General features: G+C 40.8%; 1 protein-coding gene across 1 annotated transcript; it reads left to right on the forward strand.

Moving 5' to 3' along the window:
• The first annotated feature begins 5818 nt into the window (after positions 1-5818).
• Positions 5819-25009, forward strand: ca6 (carbonic anhydrase VI). The gene is made up of 11 exons (XM_039007515.1): positions 5819-5966; positions 6938-7117; positions 7521-7669; positions 9996-10091; positions 14692-14758; positions 14913-15070; positions 16089-16215; positions 17395-17478; positions 17564-17596; positions 23413-23618; positions 24055-25009. Exons 1-11 carry the CDS (start codon positions 5882-5884, stop codon positions 24466-24468), a joined length of 1599 nt encoding a protein of 532 aa, XP_038863443.1. The 5' UTR covers positions 5819-5881; the 3' UTR covers positions 24469-25009.
• The last annotated feature ends 183 nt before the right edge of the window (positions 25010-25192 follow it).

Here is a 25192-nt window from a genome sequence, read left to right on the forward strand (position 1 = left end):
GCTTCTAGTTCACGACTGTGCAGTAATATCTAACAATTCCCCAACAACTACCTAATACACACACATCTAAAGGGGTGAAAGAGAATATTTGCATGTAAAGTACAGTTGAAGTCAGAAGTTTACATACACCTTAGCCAAATACATTTAAAATTCCTGACATTTAATCCAAGTAATAATTCCCTGTTTTAGGTCAGTTAGGATCACCACTTTTTATTTTAAGAATGTGAAATGTCAGAAGAGAATAGTAGAGAGAATTATTTATTTCAGCTTTTATTTCTTTCATCACATTCCCAGTGGGTCAGAAGTTTACATACACTCAATTAGTATTTGGTAGCATTGCCTTTAAATTGTTTAACTTGGGTCAAACGTTTCAGGTAGCCTTCCACAAACTTCCAACAATAAGTTGGGTGAATTTTGGCCCATTCCTCATGACAGAGCTGGTGTAACTGAGTCAGGTTTGTAGGCCTCCTTGCACGCAAATGCTTTTTCAGTTCTGCCCACACATTTTCTATAGGATTGAGGTCAGGGCTTTGTGATTGCCACTCCAATATCTTGACTTTGTTGTCCTTAAGCCATTTTGCCACAACTTTGGAAATATGCTTGAGGTCATTGTCCATTTGGAAGACCCATTTGCAACCAAGCTTTAACTTCCTGACTGATGTCTTGAGATGTTGCTTCAATATATCCATATAATTTTCCATCTATTTTGTGAAGTGCACCAGTCCCTCCTGCAGCAAAGCACCCCCACAGCATGATGCTGCCACCCCTGTGCTTCATGGTTAGGTTGGTGTACTTTGGCTAGCAAGCCTCCCCCTTTTTCCTCCAAACATAACGATGGTCATTATGGCCAAACAGTTCTAGTTTTGTTTCATCAGACCAGAGGACATTTCTCCAAAAAGTACGATCTTTGTTCCCATGTGCAGTTGCAAACCGTAGTCTGGCTTTTTTATGGCGGTTTTCGAGCGGTGGCTTCTTCCTTGCTGAGCAGCCTTTCAGGTTATGTCGATATAGGACTCGTTTTAATGTGGATATAGATACTTTTGTACCTGTTTCCTCCAGCATCTTCACAAGATCCTTTGATGTTGTTCTGGGATTGATTTGCACTTTTCACCAAAGTACGTTCATCTCTAGGAGACAGAACGCGTCTCCTTCCTGAGCGGTATGATGGCTGCGTGGTCCCATGGTGTTTATACTTGCGTACTTATGTTTGTACAGATGAACGTGGTACCTTCAGGCGTTTGGAAATTGCTCCCAAAGATGAACCAGACTTCTGGAGGTCTACAATTCTTTTTCTGAGGTCTTGGTTGATTTCTTTTGATTTTCCCATGATGTCAAGCAAAGAGGCACTGAGTCTGAAGGTAGGCCTTGAAATACATCCACAGGTAAACCTCCAATTGACTCAAATGATGTCAATTAGCCTATCAGAAGCTTCTCAAGCCATGATATAATTTTCTGGAATTTTCCAAGCTGTTTAAAGGCACAGTCCACTTAGTGTATGTAAACTTCTGACACACTGGAATTGTGATACACTGAATCATAAGTTAAATAATCTGTCTGTAAACAATTGTTGGACAAATTACTTGTGTCATGCACAATGTAGATGTCCTAACCGACTTGCCAAAACTATAGTTTGTTAACAAGAAATTTGTAGAGTGTTTGAAAAATGAGTTTTAATGACTCCAACCCAAGTGTATGTAAACTTCCGACTTCAACTGTATATGGATGAGTGATGGCCGAGGCAAGGTGCAATAGATGGTATAAAATACAGTATATAGTACATGTGATATGAGTAATGTAAGATATGTAAACATTATTAAAGTGGCATTATTTAGAGTGGCATTGTATAAAGTGACTAGTGATCCATTTATTAACGTGTCCAGTGATTGGGTCTCAATGTAGTCAAGCAGCTTCTCTGTTTAGCAGTCTGATGGCCTTGAGATAGGAGCTGTTTTTTCAGTCTCTCGGTCCCAGCTTTGATGCACCTGTACTGACCTCGCCTTCTGGATGGCAGCGGGGTGAACAGGCAGTGGCTCGGGTGGTTGATGTCCTTGATGATCTTTTTTTGGGGTCCTTTTCCTGTGACATCGGGTGTTATGATCCTAATCCATAATATCTTTTGTTTTGCCTTGTTGGTTAAAGAACTTGACCAGGACTCACTTCAATGTGACTAAAATATTATTCTGTACATAGGTTACGTCACAATTTCACACCATTTAACCAACAATTGGTGAATTCAACAAGCAAACTGAGAATAATCTACTGATGTAGGATCTTAATTTGAGCCAGTTTGACACAGCATGAAAATAATCCTGCAGCAACAGGAAATGTAAATTATTATGTGGATTATAACATTTTTTGGACATTTTTTTAGGAGTTGGTACATTTCTCTTAAGGGTTAATGAAGTCTGAAATGTCAAAGTGGAAATGACAAACTTTAGAAGCCTTTAGAAGCCGTCAAAAGTATGTGGACACACCTTCAAATGAGTGGATTCAGCTATTTCAGCCAAATGGTGAAGTGTGATTCATCACTCCAGAGAACAAGTTTCCACTGCTTCAGAATCCAATGGTGGAGAGCTTTACACCACTGCTGGCAACACATGGCCTTGCGCATGGTGATCTGAGGCATTGTGTGTGGCTGCTCGGTCATGGAAACCCATTTCATGAATCTCCTGACGAACAGTTCTTGTGCTGAGGTTGCTTCCAGGGGCAGTTTGGAACTCGGTAGTAGTGAGTGTTGCAACCGAGGACAGGTGATTTTTATGTGCTATGCGCTTCAGCACTCGGAGGTCCCGTTCTGTGAGTTTGTGTGGCCTACCACTTCCGGGTCGGCTCTAGCAGGGCAGAAATATGATGAACTCACTTGTTGGAAAGGTGGCATCCTATGATGGTCACATTGAAAGTCTCTGAGCTCTTCAGTAAGGCCATTCTACTGCCAATGTTTGTCAATGGAGATTGCATGGCTCTGTTCTTGATTTTATACACCTGTCAGCAACGGGTGTGGCTGAAATAGCCAAATCCACTCATTTGAATGGGTGTCCACATACTTTTGTATATAAAGTGCACTCGGAAAGTATTCAGACCCCTTCCCTTTTTACACATTTTGTTACGTTACAGCCTTATTCTAAAATGGATTCAATAATTCCTTTCCCTCATCCATCTACACACAATTCCCCATAATGACAAAGTGAAAACAGATTCCTAGAAATGTTTGCAAGTTTATTAAGTGTTCAGACCCTTTGCTATGAGACTCGAAATTGAGCTCAGGTGCATCCTGTTTCCATTGATCGTCCTTGAGATGTTTCTACAACTTGATTGGAGTCCACCTGTGGTAAATTCAATTGATTGGACATGATTTGGAAAGGCACACACCTGTCTATATAAGGTCCCACATGTCAGAGAAAAAAACAAGCAATCAGGTCAAAGTAATTGTCCATAAGAGCTCCGAGACAGAGTTGTGTTGAGCCACAGATCTGGGGAAGGGTACCAAAAAATATCTGCAGCATTGAAGGTCCCCAAGAACACAGTGGCCTCCATCATTCTAAAACGGAAGAGGTTTGGAACGACCAAGACTCTTCCTAGAGCAGGCCGCCCGGCCAAACTGAGCAATTGGGGGAGAAGGGCCTTGGAGTTTGCCAAAAGGCACCTAAAGGACTCTCAGATCATGAGAAACAATATTCTCTGGTCTGATGAAACCAAGTTTGAACTCTTTGGCCTGAATGCCAAGTGTCACGTCTGGAGGAAACCTGGCACCATCCCTACGGTGAAGCATGGTGGTGGCAGCATCATGCTGTGGGGATGTTTTTCAACGGCAGGGACTGGGAGACTAGTCAGGATCGAGGGAAAGATGAACAGAGCAAAGCAGCAAGAGAGACCCTTGATGAAAACCTGCTCAGGACCTCAGACTGGTACGAAGGTTCACCTTCCAACAGGACAACAACCCTAAGCACACAGCCAAGACAACACAGGATTGGCTTCGGGACAAGTCTCTATGTCCTTGAGTGGCCCATCCAGAGCCCGGACGAACCCAATCGAACATCTCTGGAGAGACCTGAAAATAGCTGTGCAGCGACACTCCCCATCCAACCTGACAGAGCTTGAGAGGATCTGCAGAGCAGAATGGGAGAAACTCCCCAAATACAGGTGTGCCAAGCATGTAGCTTCATACCCAATAAGACTTGAGGCTGTAATCGCTGCCAAACCTCGTTCTACAAAGTACTGAGTATAGGGTCAATGTAAATGTGATATTTCAGTATTAGATTTTGTATTATTTGCAAGCATTTCTAAAAACCTGTTTTTGCTTCATCATTATGGGGTATTGTGATGTCATGATGGCGTATTGTGATGTCATTATGGAGTATTGTGTGTAGATTGATGAGGGGGAAAAAACGATTTAATCAATTTTAAAATATGGCTGTAGCTTAACAAAATGTGTCAAAAGTCAAGGGGTCTGAATACTTTCCGAATGCACTGTATAATGTATAAAGAGTGTGAACTTAAATACCCTTGAGGGATGACATGAAAAAGTAAAGAAAAAAAGCACACACACACACGCACGCACACAGAGGAGGCTTGTGGTTATTTGATTTTCTTTGAGGCAGTAGGGCCTGGTCAGGAGCATGTTGTAACAGGTGGTGCTCCCAGCAAATTATACCTGTTATCCCACTCTCTCTGTATTCAGACCCGTCTAAAGGTTGTTCTGATGCGCTGATGGGTGAAACATCTGTTAGATGAGACTCATTGCTCTGTCCCAAATGCCAACCTATTCCCTATATAGTGCACTACACTGCTATGGGTCCTGGTCAAAAGTAGTGCACTAAGTAGGGAATAGGGTGCCATTTGGGACTCATACACTCTCTGACAGGGTAACATCCCCTCTGGCACACATTATAGTGACAGATGTCAACATGACTGTACTTGCAGGATGTTTCTGTTGAAGTGATGATAGCGGGCTTGGCTTTCCTCATCACTAAGCCAGGCAGTGAAAAAAATATGTTGTGGGAAATTGAACAATATTTTCTAATACATTATTATAGTCAAGGGCAAGTTTGCCTCTCAAAATACTTGGTGAAACACCTGTCAAATATTTCATAATTTTGTCTACAAATTCAAAGTGAATTTATAACATTATTAGAGATCAATATAAATGAATTGTTTCTTAGTGTTGACTGTTAGTGTTAAAAGTTTAATGTCCACCTATTTTCCCTATAAACCCACATCTTGACACATTTGCCATTATAACCATAACAATAAAAGTAACCTATCAATGTAAAATGTGTCTACAATATTATCTCAACACATTAATCAATAAAATAGACTAAATAAATAAACTGGTCTGTTTAGATTATGGGACAAATGTTAACAAGAACCAGATGTGCTTGTGGACCACATTCCCCTTGATCACGATGGTCATGACGCATCCCAAATTAATCCTCCGTTTTAAAAGAAACAATATTATTTACATTAAGTACAATTTACAACAAGAATTTAACAACTGGACAACGAAGGGAGCAAAAAAAACATTCAAAACTAAAAAGTAAAGAGCATTTCATGACATTTCATTCCACAGAACTCTCGATGCCTCCCAAGCAAAAGAGCCATGAGCCTACACCAATATTTGTACACAAAGAGTCACACTTGGGGAAGTGTGCTGTTACCATTTCGTTTTGTAAAACATTTTGGTTAAAGCTCAAGTAATCAATAGTCAACCAGAGGTTGGTGCTCTTGTGTAACACTGTGTTGAGCAAAGGGGAGCAGTTAGCCTGGGGCGTTGGTTTCACGGAAGTTTCAATACCTCCTTTCAGTCGCAGTTGGAGAGAGAGAGAGAGAGAGAGAGAGAAGTGAGGGACGTGTGTATGTGTGTGTCAAGAGGATTTCCATTGAAATGGAGTGCTTCAGTCTTTTGGTTAATTTCATGTTGGTAAGCTTTGCCTCTGCTGGGATAGATGGAATACATTGGACATATACAGGTATGGATTAATTGATGAGCTATATCCTCTTCGTTATCCATTGTGGGGTTTTTTGTGTTTTTTTGGGGGACTCCAAACCCCCAGAAAAAAAAACACAAAGTCTTGAACTCATTCTCAAATATTTCAATTTATTTTTCATGTCTTATTTGTAGAGATGATCAACTCTATGATATTTTAAGTGAATAGAAATAGTTGTAGTTTTAGACATGATAAAACTGATGAAAGTTTGCAATGTGTGTGGTATATGGTCAATATACCAGGGCTAAGGGCTGTCCTTAGGCAAGACGCAACGCGGAGTGCCTGGACACAGACCTTAGCCCTGGTATATTGGCCATATATCACAAACCCCCGGAGGTGCCTTATTGCTGTTATAAACTGGCTACCAACGTAATTAAAGCAGTAAAAATACATGTTTTGTCATGTCGGTGGTATACGGTCTCATATACCACAGCTGTCAACCAATCAACATTCAGAGCTGGAGCCACCCAGTTTATAATTGCTGTTTAAATCATAAATCTCTACCGCTCATGATGACAAACGGGTAACATGACGATTAGATCCTCAGTGTATACTGTAGACGTATATGATTACAGCTAGGAACGATATCATTTGTGTTCATTATCATAGTGTGTAATGTCTGAGCCCTTTCAGACAGCCATTTGGTTCGTGACAGACGTACAGTTTACTGTAATACCTCTCTTACAAACCATCACTCAGACATTTGGCTTTAGAGGTTTTGTGGTTACATCAAGGTGCTGTGAAGGTAGAGGGAGAAACAGAGGAACTTTATACGGCAGTGTTCCGTTGGTTCCTTCTCTCCTCTGCGTGAACAAACTGGCCTCTGTGGGAATGTCTACTTGGACTATAGTTGGAGGCTTGGGCAGCCAGTTTTAGACATTGGGCCAAGTTCACATTGTTGTATTGTTCATCGTCGTCGTTATCATCCATCCGTTCCGTTTCTCCTTCTTCAGAAGGGGCCCTGGACCAGGTGCACTGGGCGGAGGAGTATCCAGCGTGCGGCGGTCGGAGACAGTCCCCGATCGACATCCAGCGGCGGAGCGTGCGTCACAACCCCCGCATGCTGCAGCTCGAGCTCACTGGATATGATGCTCAGAAGGGTAACTTCCTCATGAAAAACAACGGACACTCAGGTAAAAAGTAGTGTGATATGGTGTACCCCCCCCACCCCCCAAAAAAACGGAAATAATGTACAACAAAAAATAAAAAAATTAAACCAACTTCATATACCCGGTGAAGTTTATAACAGTTTTAGATTTGACTGTTTTGTTATAGTGAACGAACAATGAACATTCAATACCATTGAAACATATTTTGTCAACAATAACATCTTCAACATTGTATCTAAATTAGTTAGTATTGGTCCCTTTAACCTAATCTCAATGGGGACTAAGTTTACTTGGATAAAAGCATCTGTTAAATGGCATATATTTAATTAATTCATTAAATGGCATATATTTATTAATTCATTAATTCATTAAATGGCATATATTTTAATATTATTGTAAATATTAAAATGTCTTGTGTTGTGGGCAGTTGAAATCGTCCTCCCTCCCAGCATGGTGATTACCAAGGGTCTCCCTGGGGGCTACACGGCCGTCCAGATGCACCTCCACTGGGGCGGCTGGGACCTGGAGGAGAGCGGGGCAGAGCACACCCTGGATGGCATCAGATACATGGCAGAGGTAGGCTAATGTTACAGATACATTAACCCCCCCCCCCAAAAAATGTATGTTTCTGAACGATTTAAAACAGCAGAGCAAATAGAGGTGCGCTTGACTTGACCATAGTGGAACTAAGGCCTTAACAGCAGCCTTTGTACCATCATGACACTCATTGCCACTCCTCGTCATGGCAACATCAAAAGGAGTTGACCTGATATAGCACAAACAGTTCTGAGACCGGGCTACCTCTAACTCAACAGTGCATCTCCATTATAGCCATACAACAGTCACAAGTCTAGCATAGCAAATGTATTCAAATATTACTTTATTTGATATTGATGTTGAAGGTCATTCGCAGCTGGAAGCTGAATTGCTGTATAAATATTGTAGGCTGAAACAGCTGCACTACCCCGAAACAACTCATCCCTCTTTCAGTTTCTGAAGGATGTCAATACTACATTTTATTATCCATAAAACAATCCAGCAATGCAAATGTTCAATATATATTTATATTTGTATACAGCACCAGTCAAACGTTTCTACACACCTACTCATTCAAGGGTTTTTCTTTATTTTTACTATTTTCTACATTGTAGAATAATAGCGAAGACATCAAAACTATGAAATAATACATATGGAATCATGTAGTAACCCCCCAAAAATTTCAACAAATAAAAATATATTTTAGATTCTTCAAAGTAGCCACCATTTTCCTTGATGACAGCTTTGCACACTCTTGGCATTCTCTCAACCAGCTGCATGAGGTAGTCAACTGGAATGCATTTCAATTAACAGGTGTGCCTTGTTAAAAGTTAATTTGTGGAATTTATGTCCTTCTTAATGCGTTTGAGCCAATCAGTCGTGTTGTGACAAGGTATGTGTGGTATACAGAAGATAGCCCTATTTGGTAAAAGACAAAGTCCATATTATGGCAAGAACAGCTCAAATAAGCAAAGAGAAACGACAGTCCATCATTATTTTAAGACATGAAGGTCAGTCAATTCGGAAAATTTTAAGAACTTTGAAAGTTTCTTCAAGTGCAGTCGCAAAAACCATCAAGCAAAATGATGAAACTGGCTCTCATGAGGACCGCCACAGGAAAGGAAGATTGCGTGCTGTTTGGCCCGCTGAGGGAAAGTTGGCTTCTAGAGATAGGAACAAATGGCAGCCAGCCAGCCAGCCAGTCACCCAGTCATCCAGCCAGCCAGTCAAACCTTCAGCCAATCAGCCAGTCAGGCAATCAGCCAGCCAGCCAGTCAGTTAGTCATTCACTCTGCTGCAAAGGATAAGTTCATTAGAGTTAACTGCACCTCAGATAGCAGCCCAAATAAATGCTTCACAGAGTTCAAGTAACAGACACATCTCAACATCAACTGTTCAGAGGAGACTGCGTGAATCAGGCCTTCGTGGTCGAATTTCTGCAAAGAAACCACTACTAAAGAAGACCAGTAAGAAGAAGATAATTGCTTGGGCCAAGAAACTCGAGCAACGGACATTAGACCGGTGGAAATCTGTGACGGAGTGCTGCATCAGATGACCTGGCCTCCACAATCACCCGAGCTCAACCTAATTGAGATGGTTTGGGATGTGTTGGACCGCAGAGTGAAGGAAAAGCAGCCAACAAGTGCTCAGCATATGTGGGAACTCCTTCAAGACTTTTGGAAAAGTATTCCAGGTGAAGCTGGTTGAGAGAATGCGAAGAGTGTGCAAAGCTGTCATCAAGGCAAAGGGTGTCTACTTTGAAGAATCTAAAATATATTTAGTTTTGTTTAACACTTTTTTGGTTACTACATGATTCCATATGTGTTATTTAATCGTTTTGATGTCTTTACTATTATTCTACAAAGTAGAAAATATTAAAAATAAAGAATAACCCTTCAATGAGTAGGTGTGTCCAAACGTTTGACTGGTACTATATATATATAGATAGATACTGTAGATATATGCTAGTAATATATACTATAATATATACTCTGCTGGACTATTTATATGGATGACTGTTGTATGGATTATTTACTTAATCCTCTTGGTTCTTGGAGGAACATAGGTTATGTACTAAAGTTATCCTCTTGGTTCCCGGAGGAACATAGGTTATGTACTAAAGTTATCCTCTTGGTTCTTGGAGGAACATAGGTTATGTACTAAAGTTATCCTCTTGGTTCCCGGAGGAACATAGGGCCTGTACTAAAGTTATCCTCTTGGTTCCATAGAGGAACATAGGGCCTGTTGATTGGATAAAGTACAGATTAGTACTTAACATATGGATGTTTACAAATTAAATTACTTCCAACCTGGTGTTTGACAACTGGAGCAACTTTCAACTTACAATTTGTCCTCTGTTTTGCAGCTCCATGTTGTCCATTATAACTCTGATAAGTACAAGAGCTTTCAAGAGGCCAGCGACAAGCCTGACGGGCTGGCAGTTCTAGCCTTCTTCTACGAGGTGAGATCTAAAGACAGGTTGTTCATCTTCTTGTTCGTATTTTACCTTCTTCTTGTGGTATTCCAGTATATTAACTCGGAACAGATGACACATAGAACAGCTTTGTGGGTAACTGGCCCGGTGCCCCCTGGCCCGGTGCCCGCTGGCATAACATTTGATAGTATAATAGTATTGGACATCCTGCCTGCAAGGTTAATGGGCCCATTGATTGGGCGATTGCGTGCTGTTTGGCCCGCTGAGGGAAAGTTGGCTTCTAGAGATAGGAACAAATGGCAGCCAGCCAGCCAGCCAGTCACCCAGTCATCCAGCCAGCCAGTCAAACCTTCAGCCAATCAGCCAGTCAGGCAATCAGCCAGCCAGCCAGTCAGTTAGTCATTCAGCCAGCCAACCAGCCAGCCAGTCAGTCAGTCAGTCAGCCAGTCAGTCAAACCATCAACCAGCCAGTCAGCCACTCAGCCAGTCAGTTAGTCATTCATTCAGCCAGCCAACCAGTCAGTCAGCCAGTCAGTCAAACCGTCAACCAGCCAGTCAGCCAGTCAGTTAGCCATTAATTCAGCCAGTCAGGCAGCCAGCTAGCCAGTCAGTTCCAACACTTTGCTGTTGGGTTAGAGGTCATCGCTTTGGCAACGCTGCCACAGGGCACAGGCATCCTTCCCAGCTACCTAATGGACTGCAGCTGTGTAGCGTGTGTGTGTGTGTGTGTGCTGGTGTTCTATTGCCCTAGTACTGGTCGTCCTGCTTACTGAGACAATGTTCTAGTCACACATACAGCTGGAGTTTTCTCCCACCAATAGCTCTCCTTTTTGCCTTTTATTTTAATTTTAAAGGAGAGTATATTTCATATTTTTTGTTTTCATTTAGACATTTAAAGAAAGGTGATGAGAGATACATGGAATGTGAAGAGACTAACATGGGAGTGTACTGATAAGTAGGAAATATGTGCAGCAAGCAGCAGCAGTAACCCGCTAGACCAGCCCGACCCCAGCCACTGCTGATGTGCCTATTGCGCCACAGCCAACTGTCATTGTTTCAGTCTCACACACAGTGATGAAACACAGCTGGACATGTCTATCACCTCTTGGTTCTCACCCGCTGTAGTCGTGATGCCAGTTTGTTTATCTCTCCTGTAGTCATGTTGCCAGTTTGTTTACATCTCCTGTAGTCATGTTGCCAGTCTGTTTATCTCTCCTGTAGTATGTTACCAGTCTGTTTATCTCACCTGTAAACATGTTGCCAGTCTGTTTATCTCTCCTGCAGTATGTTACCAGTCTGTTTATCTCTCCTGTAACCATTTTGCCAGTCTGTTTATCTCTCCTGTAACCATGTTGCCAGTCTGTTTATCTCTCCTGTAACCATGTTGCCAGTATGTTTATCTCTCCTGTAACCATGTTACCAGTCTGTTTATCTCTCCTGTAAACATGTTGCCAGTCTGTTTATCTCTCCTGTAACCATGTTACCAGTCTGTTTATCTCTCCTGTAGTATGTTACCAGTCTGTTTATCTCACATGTAACCATGTTGCCAGTCTGTTTATCTCTCCTGTAACCATGTTGCCAGTATGTTTATCTCTCCTGTAACCATGTTACCAGTCTGTTTATATCTCCTGTAAACATGTTGCCAGTCTGTTTATCTCTCCTGTAACCATGTTACCAGTCTGTTTATCTCTCCTGTAGTATGTTACCAGTCTGTTTATCTCTCCTGTAAACATGTTGCCAGTCTGTTTATCTCTCCTGTAACCATGTTACCAGTCTGTTTATCTCTCCTGTAGTATGTTACCAGTCTGTTTATCTCTCCTGTAACCATGTTACCAGTCTGTTTATCTCTCCTGTAAACATGTTACCAGTCTGTTTATCTCACCTGTAACCATGTTGCCAGTCTGTTTATCTCTCCTGTAGTATGTTACCAGTCTGTTTATCTCACCTGTAAACATGTTGCCAGTCTGTTTATCTCTCCTGTAGTATGTTACCAGTCTGTTTATCTCTCCTGTAACCATGTTGCCAGTATGTTTATCTCTCCTGTAACCATGTTACCAGTCTGTTTATCTCTCCTGTAAACATGTTGCCAGTCTGTTTATCTCTCCTGTAAACATGTTGCCAGTCTGTTTATCTCACCTGTAACCATGTTACCAGTCTGTTTATCTCTCCTGTAACCATGTTACCAGTCTGTTTATCTCTCCTGTAACCATGTTGCCAGTCTGTTTATCTCTCCTGTAGTATGTTACCAGTCTGTTTATCTCTCCTGTAACCATGTTGCCAGTCTGTTTACATCTCCTGTAGTCATGTTACCAGTCTGTTTATCTCTCCTGTAACCATGTTACCAGTCTGTTTATCTCTCCTGTAACCATGTTGCCAGTCTATTTATCTCACCTGTAGTGTGTTACCAGTCTGTTTATCTCTCCTGTAGTATGTTACCAGTCTGTTTATCTCTCCTGTAAACATGTTGCCAGTCTGTTTATCTCTCCTGTAACCATGTTACCAGTCTGTTTATCTCTCCTGTAGTATGTTACCAGTCTGTTTATCTCTCCTGTAACCATGTTGCCAGTCTGTTTATCTTTCCTGTAGTCATGTTACCAGTCTGTTTATCTTTCCTGTAGTATGTTGCCAGTCTGTTTATCTCTCCTGTAGTATGTTACCAGTCTGTTTATCTCTCCTGTAGTATGTTACCAGTCTGTTTATCTCTCCTGTAGTATGTTACCAGTCTGTTTATCTTTCCTGTAGTATGTTGCCAGTCTGTTTATCTCTCCTGTAGCCATGTTGCCAGTCTGTTTATCTCTCCTGTAGTATGTTACCAGTCTGTTTATCTCTCCTGTAGTATGTTACCAGTCTGTTTATCTCTCCTGTAGTATGTTACCAGTCTGTTTATCTCTCCTGTAGTATGTTGCCAGTATGTTTATCTCTCCTGTAGTATGTTGCCGGTATGTTTATCTCTCCTGTAGTATGTTGCCAGCCTGTTTCTGTTTCAGCCAACATGTGGTTGTTTTGCCAGTTCTGTTCTTCCAAAATGAATGCGTGGCCACGCACAACGCCGTCATTAAGTTTGCAGACAACATGACAGTGTTTTGCCTGATCACCGACAAGGATGAGGCAGCCTACAGGGAGGAAGTCAGAGACCTGGCAGTGTGGTGCCAGGATAACAATCTATCCCTCAACGTCAGCAAGATAGAAGAGCTGATCGTGGACTACAGGGCTGAGATGGAGGGCTGAGTACACCCTCATCCACATCTACAGGGCTGAGATGGAGGGCTGAGTACACCCTCATCCACATCTACAGGGCTGAGATGGAGGGCTGAGTACACCCTCATCCACATCTACAGGGCTGAGATGGAGGGCTGAGTACACCCTCATCCACATCTACAGGGCTGAGATGGAGGGCTGAGTACACCCTCATCCACATCTACAGGGCTGAGATGGAGGGCTGAGTACACCCTCATCCACATCTACAGGGCTGAGATGGAGGGCTGAGTACACCCTCATCCACATCTACAGGGCTGAGATGGAGGGCTGAGTACACCCTCATCCACATCGACAGGGCTGTTGTGGAGCAGGTCGAGAGCTTCAAGTTCCTCGGTGTCCACGTTACTGAGGAACTATCGTGGTCCACAGACCAACACAGGCGTGAAGAGGGCATGATAATGCCTCTTCCCCCTCAGCGGGCTGAAACGATTTGGCACTGGCCCTCTGATCCTCAAAAAGTTCTACAGCTACACCACTGAGAACATCTTGACTGGCTGCATCACCGCCTGGTATAGCAACTGCTTGGCACCCGACCGCAAGGCGCTACAGAGGGTAGTGCGTATGGCCCAGTACGTCAGTGGTACAGAGCTCCCTACCATCCAGGACCTCTATACCAGGCGGTGTCAGAGGAAGGCCCTAAAAATGGTCAAAGACTCCGGCCACCCAAGTCATAGGCTGTTCTCTCTGCTACCGCACGGCAACCGGTAATGATGCGCCAAGTCTGGAACCAACAGGACCCTAAACAGCTTCGACCCACAATCTATAAGACTGCTAAATAGTTGACCCACATACACTGCTACTGTTTATTATATATCCTGTTACCTAGTCACTTTATCCCTAGTTATATGTACATATATACGTCAATGACCTCCTATCCCTGCACTATGGACTCAGTACTGTTAGCCTGTGTATGTAGCCAAGTTATCGTTACTCATTGTGTATTTATTCCTTGTGTAATTATTTTCCTATTTATTCTTCATGTTATTATTTATAAATGTTCGACTATTTCTTATTTTTTTCCTATCTCCTCATTGTTGGGAAGGGCCCGTCCGTAAGCATTTCACTGTTAGTCTACACCTGTTGTTTACGAAGCACGTGACAAAAAAAAACATTTTATTTGACATTTTATTTGATATAGAACCTTTAGCCAGTTAGTTTGATGGACATTTTTGAGAACACCTACTAGCGGCGATTTCATCAACAACCTAACTCATTCTCTCGTTGTTGTCTAGTTGCTGTCGGGCCGGGTTTCTTTTTCAGCCGGTGTGGTTGTTTTGCCTCATTTTGGCAAGGAGACCATGTAGCCTAGGAATGCAGAATCCATCACGTACCCGTTCAGTAGGTTTGATTGTGTTTTTGTCCGTTACAGGACGGACATTTTGAGAACACCTACTACAGCGATTTCATCAGCAACCTGGGAAAGGTCAAGTACGCAGGTGATTTGGGTTTTCTTTGGAATATTACTGAATGTATCTACATTAACAACAGTATTACTGAATCTATCTACATTAATAACAGTATTACTGAATCTATCTAATAACAGTATTATTGATGCTCAGTTTCTGTTTCACCTGTTGGGATGTTGTACAGGCCAGTCCATGAACATATCCACCCTCAACGTGCGTTCCATGCTACCTGAGAACCTGAACCATTTCTTCAGGTACCAAGGCTCTCTCACCACCCCTCCCTGTTACGAGAGCATTCTGTGGACCGTGTTCGATACGCCCATCACCCTCTCTCACAACCAGGTACTATACCCATCACCCTCTCTCACAACCAGGTACTATACCCATCACCCTCTCTCACAACCAGGTACTATACCCATCACCCTCTCTCACAACCAGGTACTATACCCATCACCCTCTCTCACAACCAGGTACTATACCCATCACCCTCTCTCACAACCAGGTACTATACCCATCACCCTCTCTCACAACCAGGTACTATACCCATCACCCTCTCTCACAACCAGGTACTATACCCATCACCCTCTCTCACAACCAGGTACTATACCCATCACCCTCTCTCACAACCAGGTACTATACCCATCACCCTCTCTCACAACCAGGTACTATACCCATCACCCTCTCTCACAACCAGGTACTATACCCATCACCCTCTCTCACAACCAGGTACTATACCCATCACCCTCTCTCACAACCAGGTACTATACCCATCACCCTCTCTCACAACCAGGTAACCCTGCTCTCTCTCTCTCACAAACCGTCTGATTTGTAAAATTTACTTTTCAATTCTCCACATCAATTTTCTTTGAAATTTAACTCACCTTTTTTGTTGTTGAAATTTGTCCCTATAGCCGTGAATGAAAAGGAGATCAAACAGCCCTGTGATTGATTGATTGATTGATTACTTGATTGGTTAGTTCAGCTCTCCCTGCTGTCTCACAAAACTGCTGAGGTGTAAATTAAACCTTTACATTTTTCAATAATGGACGTGAACTCTTACACTCTGCTCCTAGCCTCCCTAAAAAGCAGATGAAACAGCCCTGTGAAACATTTACTAATTCACCCATTTATTCATTCATCCTTTTATTGATTGATTCATTGATTCATTATTTAATTAATTGATTCAATGATTCATTATTTAATTAATTGATTAATTGATTCATTATTTAATTAATTGATTCATTATTTAATTAATTGATTCATTGATTCATTATTTATTTAATTGATTAATTGATTCATTATTTAATTAATTGATTCATTGATTCATACACTCTCTTTCCTATCCTCTCCCCCTATCCAGATCAGAAAGTTGGAAAGTACTCTGATGGACATGGACAATAAGACTTTGTGGAATGATTACCGCATGGCCCAACCGCTCAACGATCGCGTGGTCGAGTCCTCCTTCCTGCCTCGCCTGGGAAAAGGCAGTACGTAGACAGAACCTACTCTTAGGGAATTAAAAAGATAAACTAAATGGGAAAATATTATTATATATCTATGTAGATATAGGTCCTGCTGTATATGATAGGGAATGGATCAATTAGTTGTCCTAATTTGGCTGTAACCTCCATTTGAAAATGTAGCACTGTATCTACAGATGTAGGATCTTAATTTGAGCCAGTTTTCTACAACAGGAAAATTATCCTGCAGCAACAGGATACGTGAATTATTATGTGGATTATAATTAATGAACATTTTTATAGGGGTTGATGCATTTTTTGTTAGGGAAAACCTTGTCTGAAATTACAAAATTTAGAAGTCTTTTAAAAACTTTAATACACTACAAGTTTGAATTTACTGCTGAGCAGGAAAATTCTCAGCAACAAAAGAGTGATCAAATTGAGATCCTACATCTGTATACAGGCCCTGGCATGTGTGTGTGTTAGGGAATGGATAGTCTTGTGTTGCCAGACTGTAATTTTGCCTTCGCTCTTCTTACTATCTTTCTGGTTTCCCGAGTAACCCTTGGGACATGAAAAGACTGAGATCAATGTTAAGGAATGGATCAACTTTAACAGGCAAATAGATACAGATAGATATATCTCATATTGATGCTCAACATATGTCTTTAATATAGTGGATTTCTAAGATGCTGCTCATCTCACAGTATGTTTTTAGATGATTTATGATGCTCAACATATGGAACCCATCTGAGAGGAATCAGCCTCAAGGCCTTTCCCTGACCATGTTCACTTCCTCTTTCTTTCTCTCTATCTCTGTCTCTCCCCCCTCTCGCTTCCTCTTTCTCTCTATCTCTGTCTCTCCGCCCTCTCGCTTCCTCTTTCTCTCTATCTCTGTCTCTCCCCCCTCTCGCTTCCTCTTTCTCTCTATCTCTGTCTCTCCCCCCTCTCGCTTCCCCTCGCTCTATCTCTCTCTCTCCCTCTCTCACTCTATCTCTCTTTCTTTCTCTCTTTCTTTCCCTCTCTCCCTCTCTTTCACTCTCTATATCTCTCTTTCTTTCCCTCTCTCCCTCACTCCCTCTCTTTCACTCTCTATATCTCTCTTTCTTTCCCTCACTCCCTCTCTCTCACTCTCTCTTTCTCTCTTTCTCTCTCTTTCTTTCCCTCTCTCACTCACTCTCTCTTTCTCTCTCTTTCTCCACTCAGCGTTCTGTCGCCAAGATGAAATCGAATCAAAGCTTCTGAAGATCGAGGGTCTGATTACTTCTCTTGGAAAACACATACATTCAAGTAAGATTTATCTTTATTGACATTTAAAAGTATAACAATGAGTGAAGGTTTAGGTGACTCTGACTCTGTGTTTCTGTTAATGTAGGTGCAATTGGGGAAGCAAGGCCTTCCAAACAAGGTGAGTACTGTAGTTAGGTATGGAGTACACCGTATTCTACGAGGTTGCTCTTATATATTACATGTAATAACACCAACGTGTTATCACAATGTTATTACAATCAGGGGTTGGAACCAACATTATTTTCCAATCGTTATGTTCTGAACAGAAACACTGTTTTTATAGTTTCATTCCACTGTTCCGACCAGCAAAATAAAGTTCTGAACTGGTTCTAACCCCCAAAAAGTACTGGTTTATTGCGTTCCTTTCTGTTCCTTTATTTAACCCGTTAAATCAACAGTATTTTACATTTAGCTTATTAAACTCCTTCACCAATCAGTGACAGAACAGCTATTTCCATGTTCAAATATTATGGGATTCATTTTCTCTATTGTTTTTGATGGTAGGCAACTCTGATAGGCCTAAATTATGATCAAATAGCCACGGTAGCCAACTTGACCACTGTCTGAAACTGTAACTTAAAGCGGGTACAGCCTCAGTGTTCACAGTAAAACTGTAACTTAAAGCGGGTACAGCCTCAGTGTTCACAGTAAAACTGTAACTTAAAGCGGGTACAGCCTCAGTGTTCACAGTAAAACTGTAACTTAAAGCGGGTACAGCCTCAGTGTTCACAGTAAAACTGTAACTTAAAGCGGGTACAGCCTCAGGGTTCACAGTGAAACGGTAACTTAAAGCGGGTACAGCCTCAGTGTTCACAGTAAAACTGTAACTTAAAGCGGGTACAGCCTCAGTGTTCACAGTAAACGCTGGCTGGAAGTTGCACATAATTTTCATAACATTCAAGTTTGCGCTCAGCAGATCTGACATTTGCTCAGTGCCGAAAAAAAGGGAAAATTGGTTACAATAGTAGTTACACTAGTAGTCACACTAGTAGTCACACTAGTAGTCACACTAGTAGTCACACTAGTAGTCACACTAGTAGTCACAATAGTAGTTACAATAGTAGTCACAATAGTAGTCACAATAGTAGTCACACTAGTAGTCACACTAGTAGTCACAATAGTAGTCACACTAGTAGTCACAATAGTAGTTACAATAGTAGTCACAATAGTAGTTACACTAGTAGTCACAATAGTAGTCACACTAGTAGTCACAATAGTAGTTACAATAGTAGTCACACTAGTAGTCACACTAGTAGTCACAATAGTAGTCACACTAGTAGTCACAATAGTAGTCACAATAGTAGTTACAATAGTAGTCACACTAGTAGTCACAATAGTAGTCACACTAGTAGTCACAATAGTAGTCACAATAGTAGTTACAATAGTAGTCACACTAGTAGTCACACTAGTAGTCACAATAGTAGTCACACTAGTAGTCACAATAGTTGTTACAATAGTAGTCACACTAGTAGTCACACTAGTAGTCACACTAGTAGTCACACTAGTAGTCACACTAGTAGTCACAATAGTAGTCACAATAGTAGTCACAATAGTAGTCACAATAGTAGTTACAATAGTAGTTACAATAGTAGTTACAATAGTAGTCACACTAGTAGTCACAATAGTAGTCACAATAGTAGTTACAATAGTAGTTACACTAGTAGTCACAATAGTAGTCACAATAGTAGTCACAATAGTAGTCACACTAGTAGTCACAATAGTAGTCACAATAGTAGTCACAATAGTAGTCACAATAGTAGTCACAATAGTAGTCACACTAGTAGTCACACTAGTAGTCACAATAGTAGTCACACTAGTAGTCACAATAGTAGTCACAATAGTAGTTACAATAGTAGTCACACTAGTAGTCACACTAGTAGTCACAATAGTAGTTACAATAGTAGTCACACTAGTAGTCACAATAGTAGTTACAATAGTAGTCACACTAGTAGTCACAATAGTAGTTACAATAGTAGTCACACTAGTAGTCACAATAGTAGTCACACTAGTAGTCACAATAGTAGTCACAATAGTAGTTACAATAGTAGTCACACTAGTAGTCACACTAGTAGTCACAATAGTAGTCACACTAGTAGTCACAATAGTTGTTACAATAGTAGTTACAATAGTAGTCACACTAGTAGTCACACTAGTAGTCACAATAGTAGTTACAATAGTAGTCACACTAGTAGTCACAATAGTAGTTACAATAGTAGTCACACTAGTAGTCACAATAGTAGTCACACTAGTAGTCACAATAGTAGTCACAATAGTAGTTACAATAGTAGTCACACTAGTAGTCACACTAGTAGTCACAATAGTAGTCACACTAGTAGTCACAATAGTTGTTACAATAGTAGTTACAATAGTAGTCACACTAGTAGTCACACTAGTAGTCACAATAGTAGTCACACTAGTAGTCACAATAGTAGTCACAATAGTAGTCACAATAGTAGTCACAATAGTAGTCACAATAGTAGTTACAATAGTAGTCACAATAGTAGTCACACTAGTAGTCACAATAGTAGTCACAATAGTAGTCACAATAGTAGTCACACTAGTAGTCACAATAGTAGTCACAATAGTAGTCACAATAGTAGTCACAATAGTAGTCACAATAGTAGTCACACTAGTAGTCACAATAGTAGTCACAATAGTAGTCACAATAGTAGTCACACTAGTAGTCACAATAGTAGTCACAATAGTAGTCACAATAGTAGTCACAATAGTAGTCACAATAGTAGTTACAATAGTAGTCACACTAGTAGTCACACTAGTAGTCACAATAGTAGTCACACTAGTAGTCACAATAGTTGTTACAATAGTAGTTACAATAGTAGTCACACTAGTAGTCACACTAGTAGTCACAATAGTAGTCACACTAGTAGTCACAATAGTAGTCACAATAGTAGTTACAATAGTAGTCACACTAGTAGTCACAATAGTAGTCACACTAGTAGTCACAATAGTAGTCACAATAGTAGTTACAATAGTAGTCACACTAGTAGTCACACTAGTAGTCACAATAGTAGTCACACTAGTAGTCACAATAGTAGTCACAATAGTAGTTACAATAGTAGTCACACTAGTAGTCACAATAGTAGTTACACTAGTAGTCACAATAGTAGTTACACTAGTAGTCACAATAGTAGTTACACTAGTAGTCACAATAGTAGTCACACTAGTAGTTACACTAGTAGTCACACTAGTAGTTACAATAGTAGTCACAATAGTAGTTACAATAGTAGTCACACTAGTAGTCACACTAGTAGTCACACTAGTAGTCACACTAGTAGTCACACTAGTAGTCACACTAGTAGTCACAATAGTAGTTACAATAGTAGTTACAATAGTAGTCACAATAGTAGTTACAATAGTAGTCACACTAGTAGTCACACTAGTAGTCACAATAGTAGTCACACTAGTAGTCACAATAGTTGTTACAATAGTAGTCACAATAGTAGTTACAATAGTAGTCACAATAGTAGTCACAATAGTAGTCACAATAGTAGTTACAATAGTAGTTACAATAGTAGTTACAATTGTAGTCACACTAGTAGTCACAATAGTAGTCACAATAGTAGTTACAATAGTAGTTACACTAGTAGTTACACTAGTAGTCACACTAGTAGTTACACTAGTAGTTACACTAGTAGTCACACTAGTAGTCACAATAGTAGTCACAATAGTAGTCACAATAGTAGTCACAATAGTAGTTACAATAGTAGTTACACTAGTAGTTACACTAGTAGTCACAATAGTAGTTACACTAGTAGTCACACTAGTAGTCACACTATTAGTTACACTAGTAATTACATTAGTAGTTACACTAGTAGTCACAATAGTAGTCACAATAGTAGTTACACTAGTAGTCACACTAGTAGTCACACTAGTAGTTACAATAGTAGTCACAATAGTAGTTACAATAGTAGTTACACTAGTAGTCACACTAGTAGTTACAATAGTAGTCACAATAGTAGTCGCACTACTAGTCACACTAGTAGTCACAATAGTAGTTACAATAGTAGTTACAATAGTAGTCACAATAGTAGTCACACTAGTAGTCACACTAGTAGTCACAATAGTAGTCACACTAGTAGTCACAATAGTAGTTACAATAGTAGTTACAATAGTAGTCACAATAGTAGTTACAATAGTAGTCACAATAGTAGTCACACTAGTAGTCACAATAGTAGTTACAATAGTAGTCACACTAGTAGTCACACTAGTAGTCACAATAGTAGTTACAATAGTAGTTACAATAGTAGTTACACTAGTAGTTACACTAGTAGTCACACTAGTAGTTACACTAGTAGTCACACTAGTAGTCACAATAGTAGTCACAATAGTAGTTACAATAGTAGTCACAATAGTAGTTACACTAGTAGTTACACTAGTAGTCACAATAGTAGTTACACTAGTAGTCACACTAGTAGTCACACTATTAGTTACACTAGTAATTACATTAGTAGTTACACTAGTAGTCACAATAGTAGTCACAATAGTAGTTACAATAGTAGTTACACTAGTAGTCACACTAGTAGTTACAATAGTAGTCACAATAGTAGTCACACTAGTAGTCACAATAGTAGTTACAATAGTAGTTACACTAGTAGTCACACTAGTAGTTACAATAGTAGTCACAATAGTAGTCACACTACTAGTTACACTAGTAGTTACACTAGTAGTTACAATAGTAGTCACACTAGTAGTTACACTAGTAGTCACAATAGTAGTCACACTAGTAGTTACAATAGTAGTTACAATAGTAGTCACAATAGTATTCACACTAGTAGTCACACTAGTAGTCACACTAGTAGTCACAATAGTAGTCACACTAGTAGTCACACTAGTAGTTACAATAGTAGTTACACTAGTAGTCACACTAGTAGTCACACTAGTAGTCACAATAGTAGTCACACTAGTAGTCACACTAGTAGTTAGAACACTACAGGTATATGTAATGTATAGTGGAACATTTTACACTAAGTTTCTATTTTATGATCTATTTAGAGTACTTCTATTTAGAGTACTTCTATTTACAGTACTTCTATTTACATTACTTCTATTTACAGTACTTCGCTTTAGAGTACTTCTATTTACAGTACTTCTATTTAGAGTAATTCTATTTAGAGTAATTCACTTTAGAGTACTTCTATTTAGAGTACTTCTATTTAGAGTACTTCTATTTAGAGTACTTCTATTTAGAGTACTTCTATTTAGAGTAATTCTATTTACAGTACTTATATTTAGAGTACTTATATTTACAGTACTTATATTTAGAGTACTTATATTTACAGTACTTCTATTTACAGTACTTCTATTTAGAGTAATTCTATTTAGAGTACTTATATTTACAGTACATATATTTAGAGTATGTATGTTTAAATTACTTATATTTACAGTACTTCTATTTACAGTACTTCACTTAGAGTACTTCTATTTAGAGTACTTCTATTTAGAGTACTTCTATTTACAGTACTTATATTTACAGTACTTCTATTTACAGTACTTATATTTACAGTACTTCTATTTAGAGTAATTCTATTTAGAGTACTTCTATTTAGAGTACTTCTATTTAGAGTACTTCTATTTAGAGTACTTCTATTTAGAGTACTTATATTTAGAGTACTTCTATTTAGAGTAATTCTATTTACAGTACTTCTATTTAGAGTAATTCTATTTACAGTACTTCGCTTTAGAGTACTTCTATTTACAGTACTTATATTTAGAGTAATTCTATTTAGAGTAATTCTATTTACAGTACTTCACTTTAGAGTACTTCTATTTAGAGTAATTCTATTTACAGTACTTCTATTTATACTATTTCTATGTGGAGTACTTATATTTTGAAAATTGTTGTGTGATGCAGTAGATATTTAGCATTCCTTCTTCTGTGTCAGATGTTAACCCTATCATTTTTGTCCCCCATAGAGCCCAGAGTGATGTCTCCCCTGGTGCTCCACTTCCCAGAGAGGAACACAGAGAGCTATGCCCGGGCCCACCTGGCTCACTCCATGGACCTGCACTCCTTCACCGCCTGCATGCACCTGAGGACGCGCCCTGGAGAGATACACACTGTCCTGTCATACTCCAGCCAGGGCAACGATAACGAACTAATGATCACCATGGGATATGAGGTGGGTGGGAGTCATGGAGGGAGTCAGGGAGGGAGTCAGTGTGGGAGGTGAGGGGAGGGAGTCATGGAGGGAGGGGAGGGAGTCAGGGAGAAATGAGTCAGGGAGGGAGGGGAGTCAGGGAGGGAGTCAGGGAGGGAGTCATGGAGGGAGGGGAGGGAGTCAGGGAGAGAGGGAGTCAGGGAGGGAGGGGAGTCAGGGAGGGAGTCATGGAGGTAGGGGAGGGAGTCAGGGAGAGAGGGAGTCAGGGAGGGAGTCATGGAGGGAGGGGAGGGAGTCAGGGAGAGAGGGAGTCAGGGAGGGAGGGGAGTCAGGGAGGGAGTCATGGAGGGAGGGGAGGGAGTCATGGAGGGAGGGAGGGAGTCGGGGCGGAGTAAGCGAGGGAGGGATGGAAAAGTCATCAACAGTCTTATTTCTATTTTTCATGTGATCCATCCAGGTGGGTCTGTGGATCGGCAACGAGTTTGTCAACCTGCCCCACAACTTCCACTCCCGTGACTGGGTCAACTACTGTGTCACCTGGTCGTCCCACTCGGGGGGGGCTGAGCTGTGGATCAACGGGCTGGTGGGGGAGGAGCAGTACCTCCGGAGGGGATACACAGTCAGCCCAGCAGGGGTCTTCATCCTGGGGAAGGACCAGGACGGCTTCCTGGGGATCTCTGACACGGACGCCTTCTTAGGTCAGATGACAGATGTCAACGTGTGGGACTATGTTTTGAACTCGGCTGAGATCCGGGAACAGATGTCCTGTGAGAACACCACCTCTCCCAGGGGGAACGTGCTCAGCTGGGGGGTCACTCCTATGAGTCTCTATGGGGGGGTGCAGCTGGAGACAGACTACAGGTGTCCCTGAGAGGAGGGGTCAGCTGGAGACAGACTACAGGTGTCCCTGAGAGGAGGGGTGGGGGGGTGCAGTTGGAGACAGACTACAGGTGTCCCTGAGGTGAGCGGACAGCTGAAGCACAGGGAAGCCTGGGTGGTGTTCAGTAGGGCACAACGTAACAAAACGTTTTGCAACGGGGGAAAACATTTAATAAATCATAGTTCTTATTGGACAAGTTCAGGAAGTCCAGTACCACCGTGTTCCATGCCGTTTCAAAACGTTTTGTCTCTACTGAACATTACCCTGTTCTCACAGAGCAGAGGATTCCCACTATCAACACAATGTAGTGCTGTTCGGTCTGTCATTATGTCCAGTCAATATATCAAATCTATCCTTTACTGCCCATGATTATTGGGTATGAAGGATAACTCATCTGTTTGAGACATGGGTATCAGGTTTAGTAATGACAATGTTTATTGTATAAGTGAAGTAAAACACAGAAGCTCTCTGTGGGCTCAGAGCATCAGCCATCTATCGTATTCATATCTATTTATCTTCAATAAAGTTCTATATTAAAGCATCTTGTATGTTTATTTCATCAACTATAACAGCCATGAATCGTTAGACAGGCCACAGAGCCAGTGAACTATAAAACAGACACACTCATCAAGACAGACATCGCCATAGAAAGAAAAAAACAAGAAAAAAATAACATTTAAAACATTATTTAAAGGCCCAGTACAGTCAAACCTCT

This window comes from Salvelinus namaycush, chromosome 14, assembly GCF_016432855.1.
Source record: "Salvelinus namaycush isolate Seneca chromosome 14, SaNama_1.0, whole genome shotgun sequence".
NCBI lineage: Eukaryota > Metazoa > Chordata > Actinopteri > Salmoniformes > Salmonidae > Salvelinus > Salvelinus namaycush.

Coding starts and splice junctions, on each gene's coding strand:
- ca6 (XM_039007515.1), top strand. CDS start 5,882: ATGGAGTGCTTCAGTCTTTTGGTTAATTTCATGTTGGTAAGCTTTGCC. Junction 10,092..14,691: donor TTCTAGCCTTCTTCTACGAG/GTGAGATCTAAA, acceptor TGTCCGTTACAG/GACGGACATTTTGAGAACAC. Junction 23,619..24,054: donor TGATCACCATGGGATATGAG/GTGGGTGGGAGT, acceptor TGATCCATCCAG/GTGGGTCTGTGGATCGGCAA.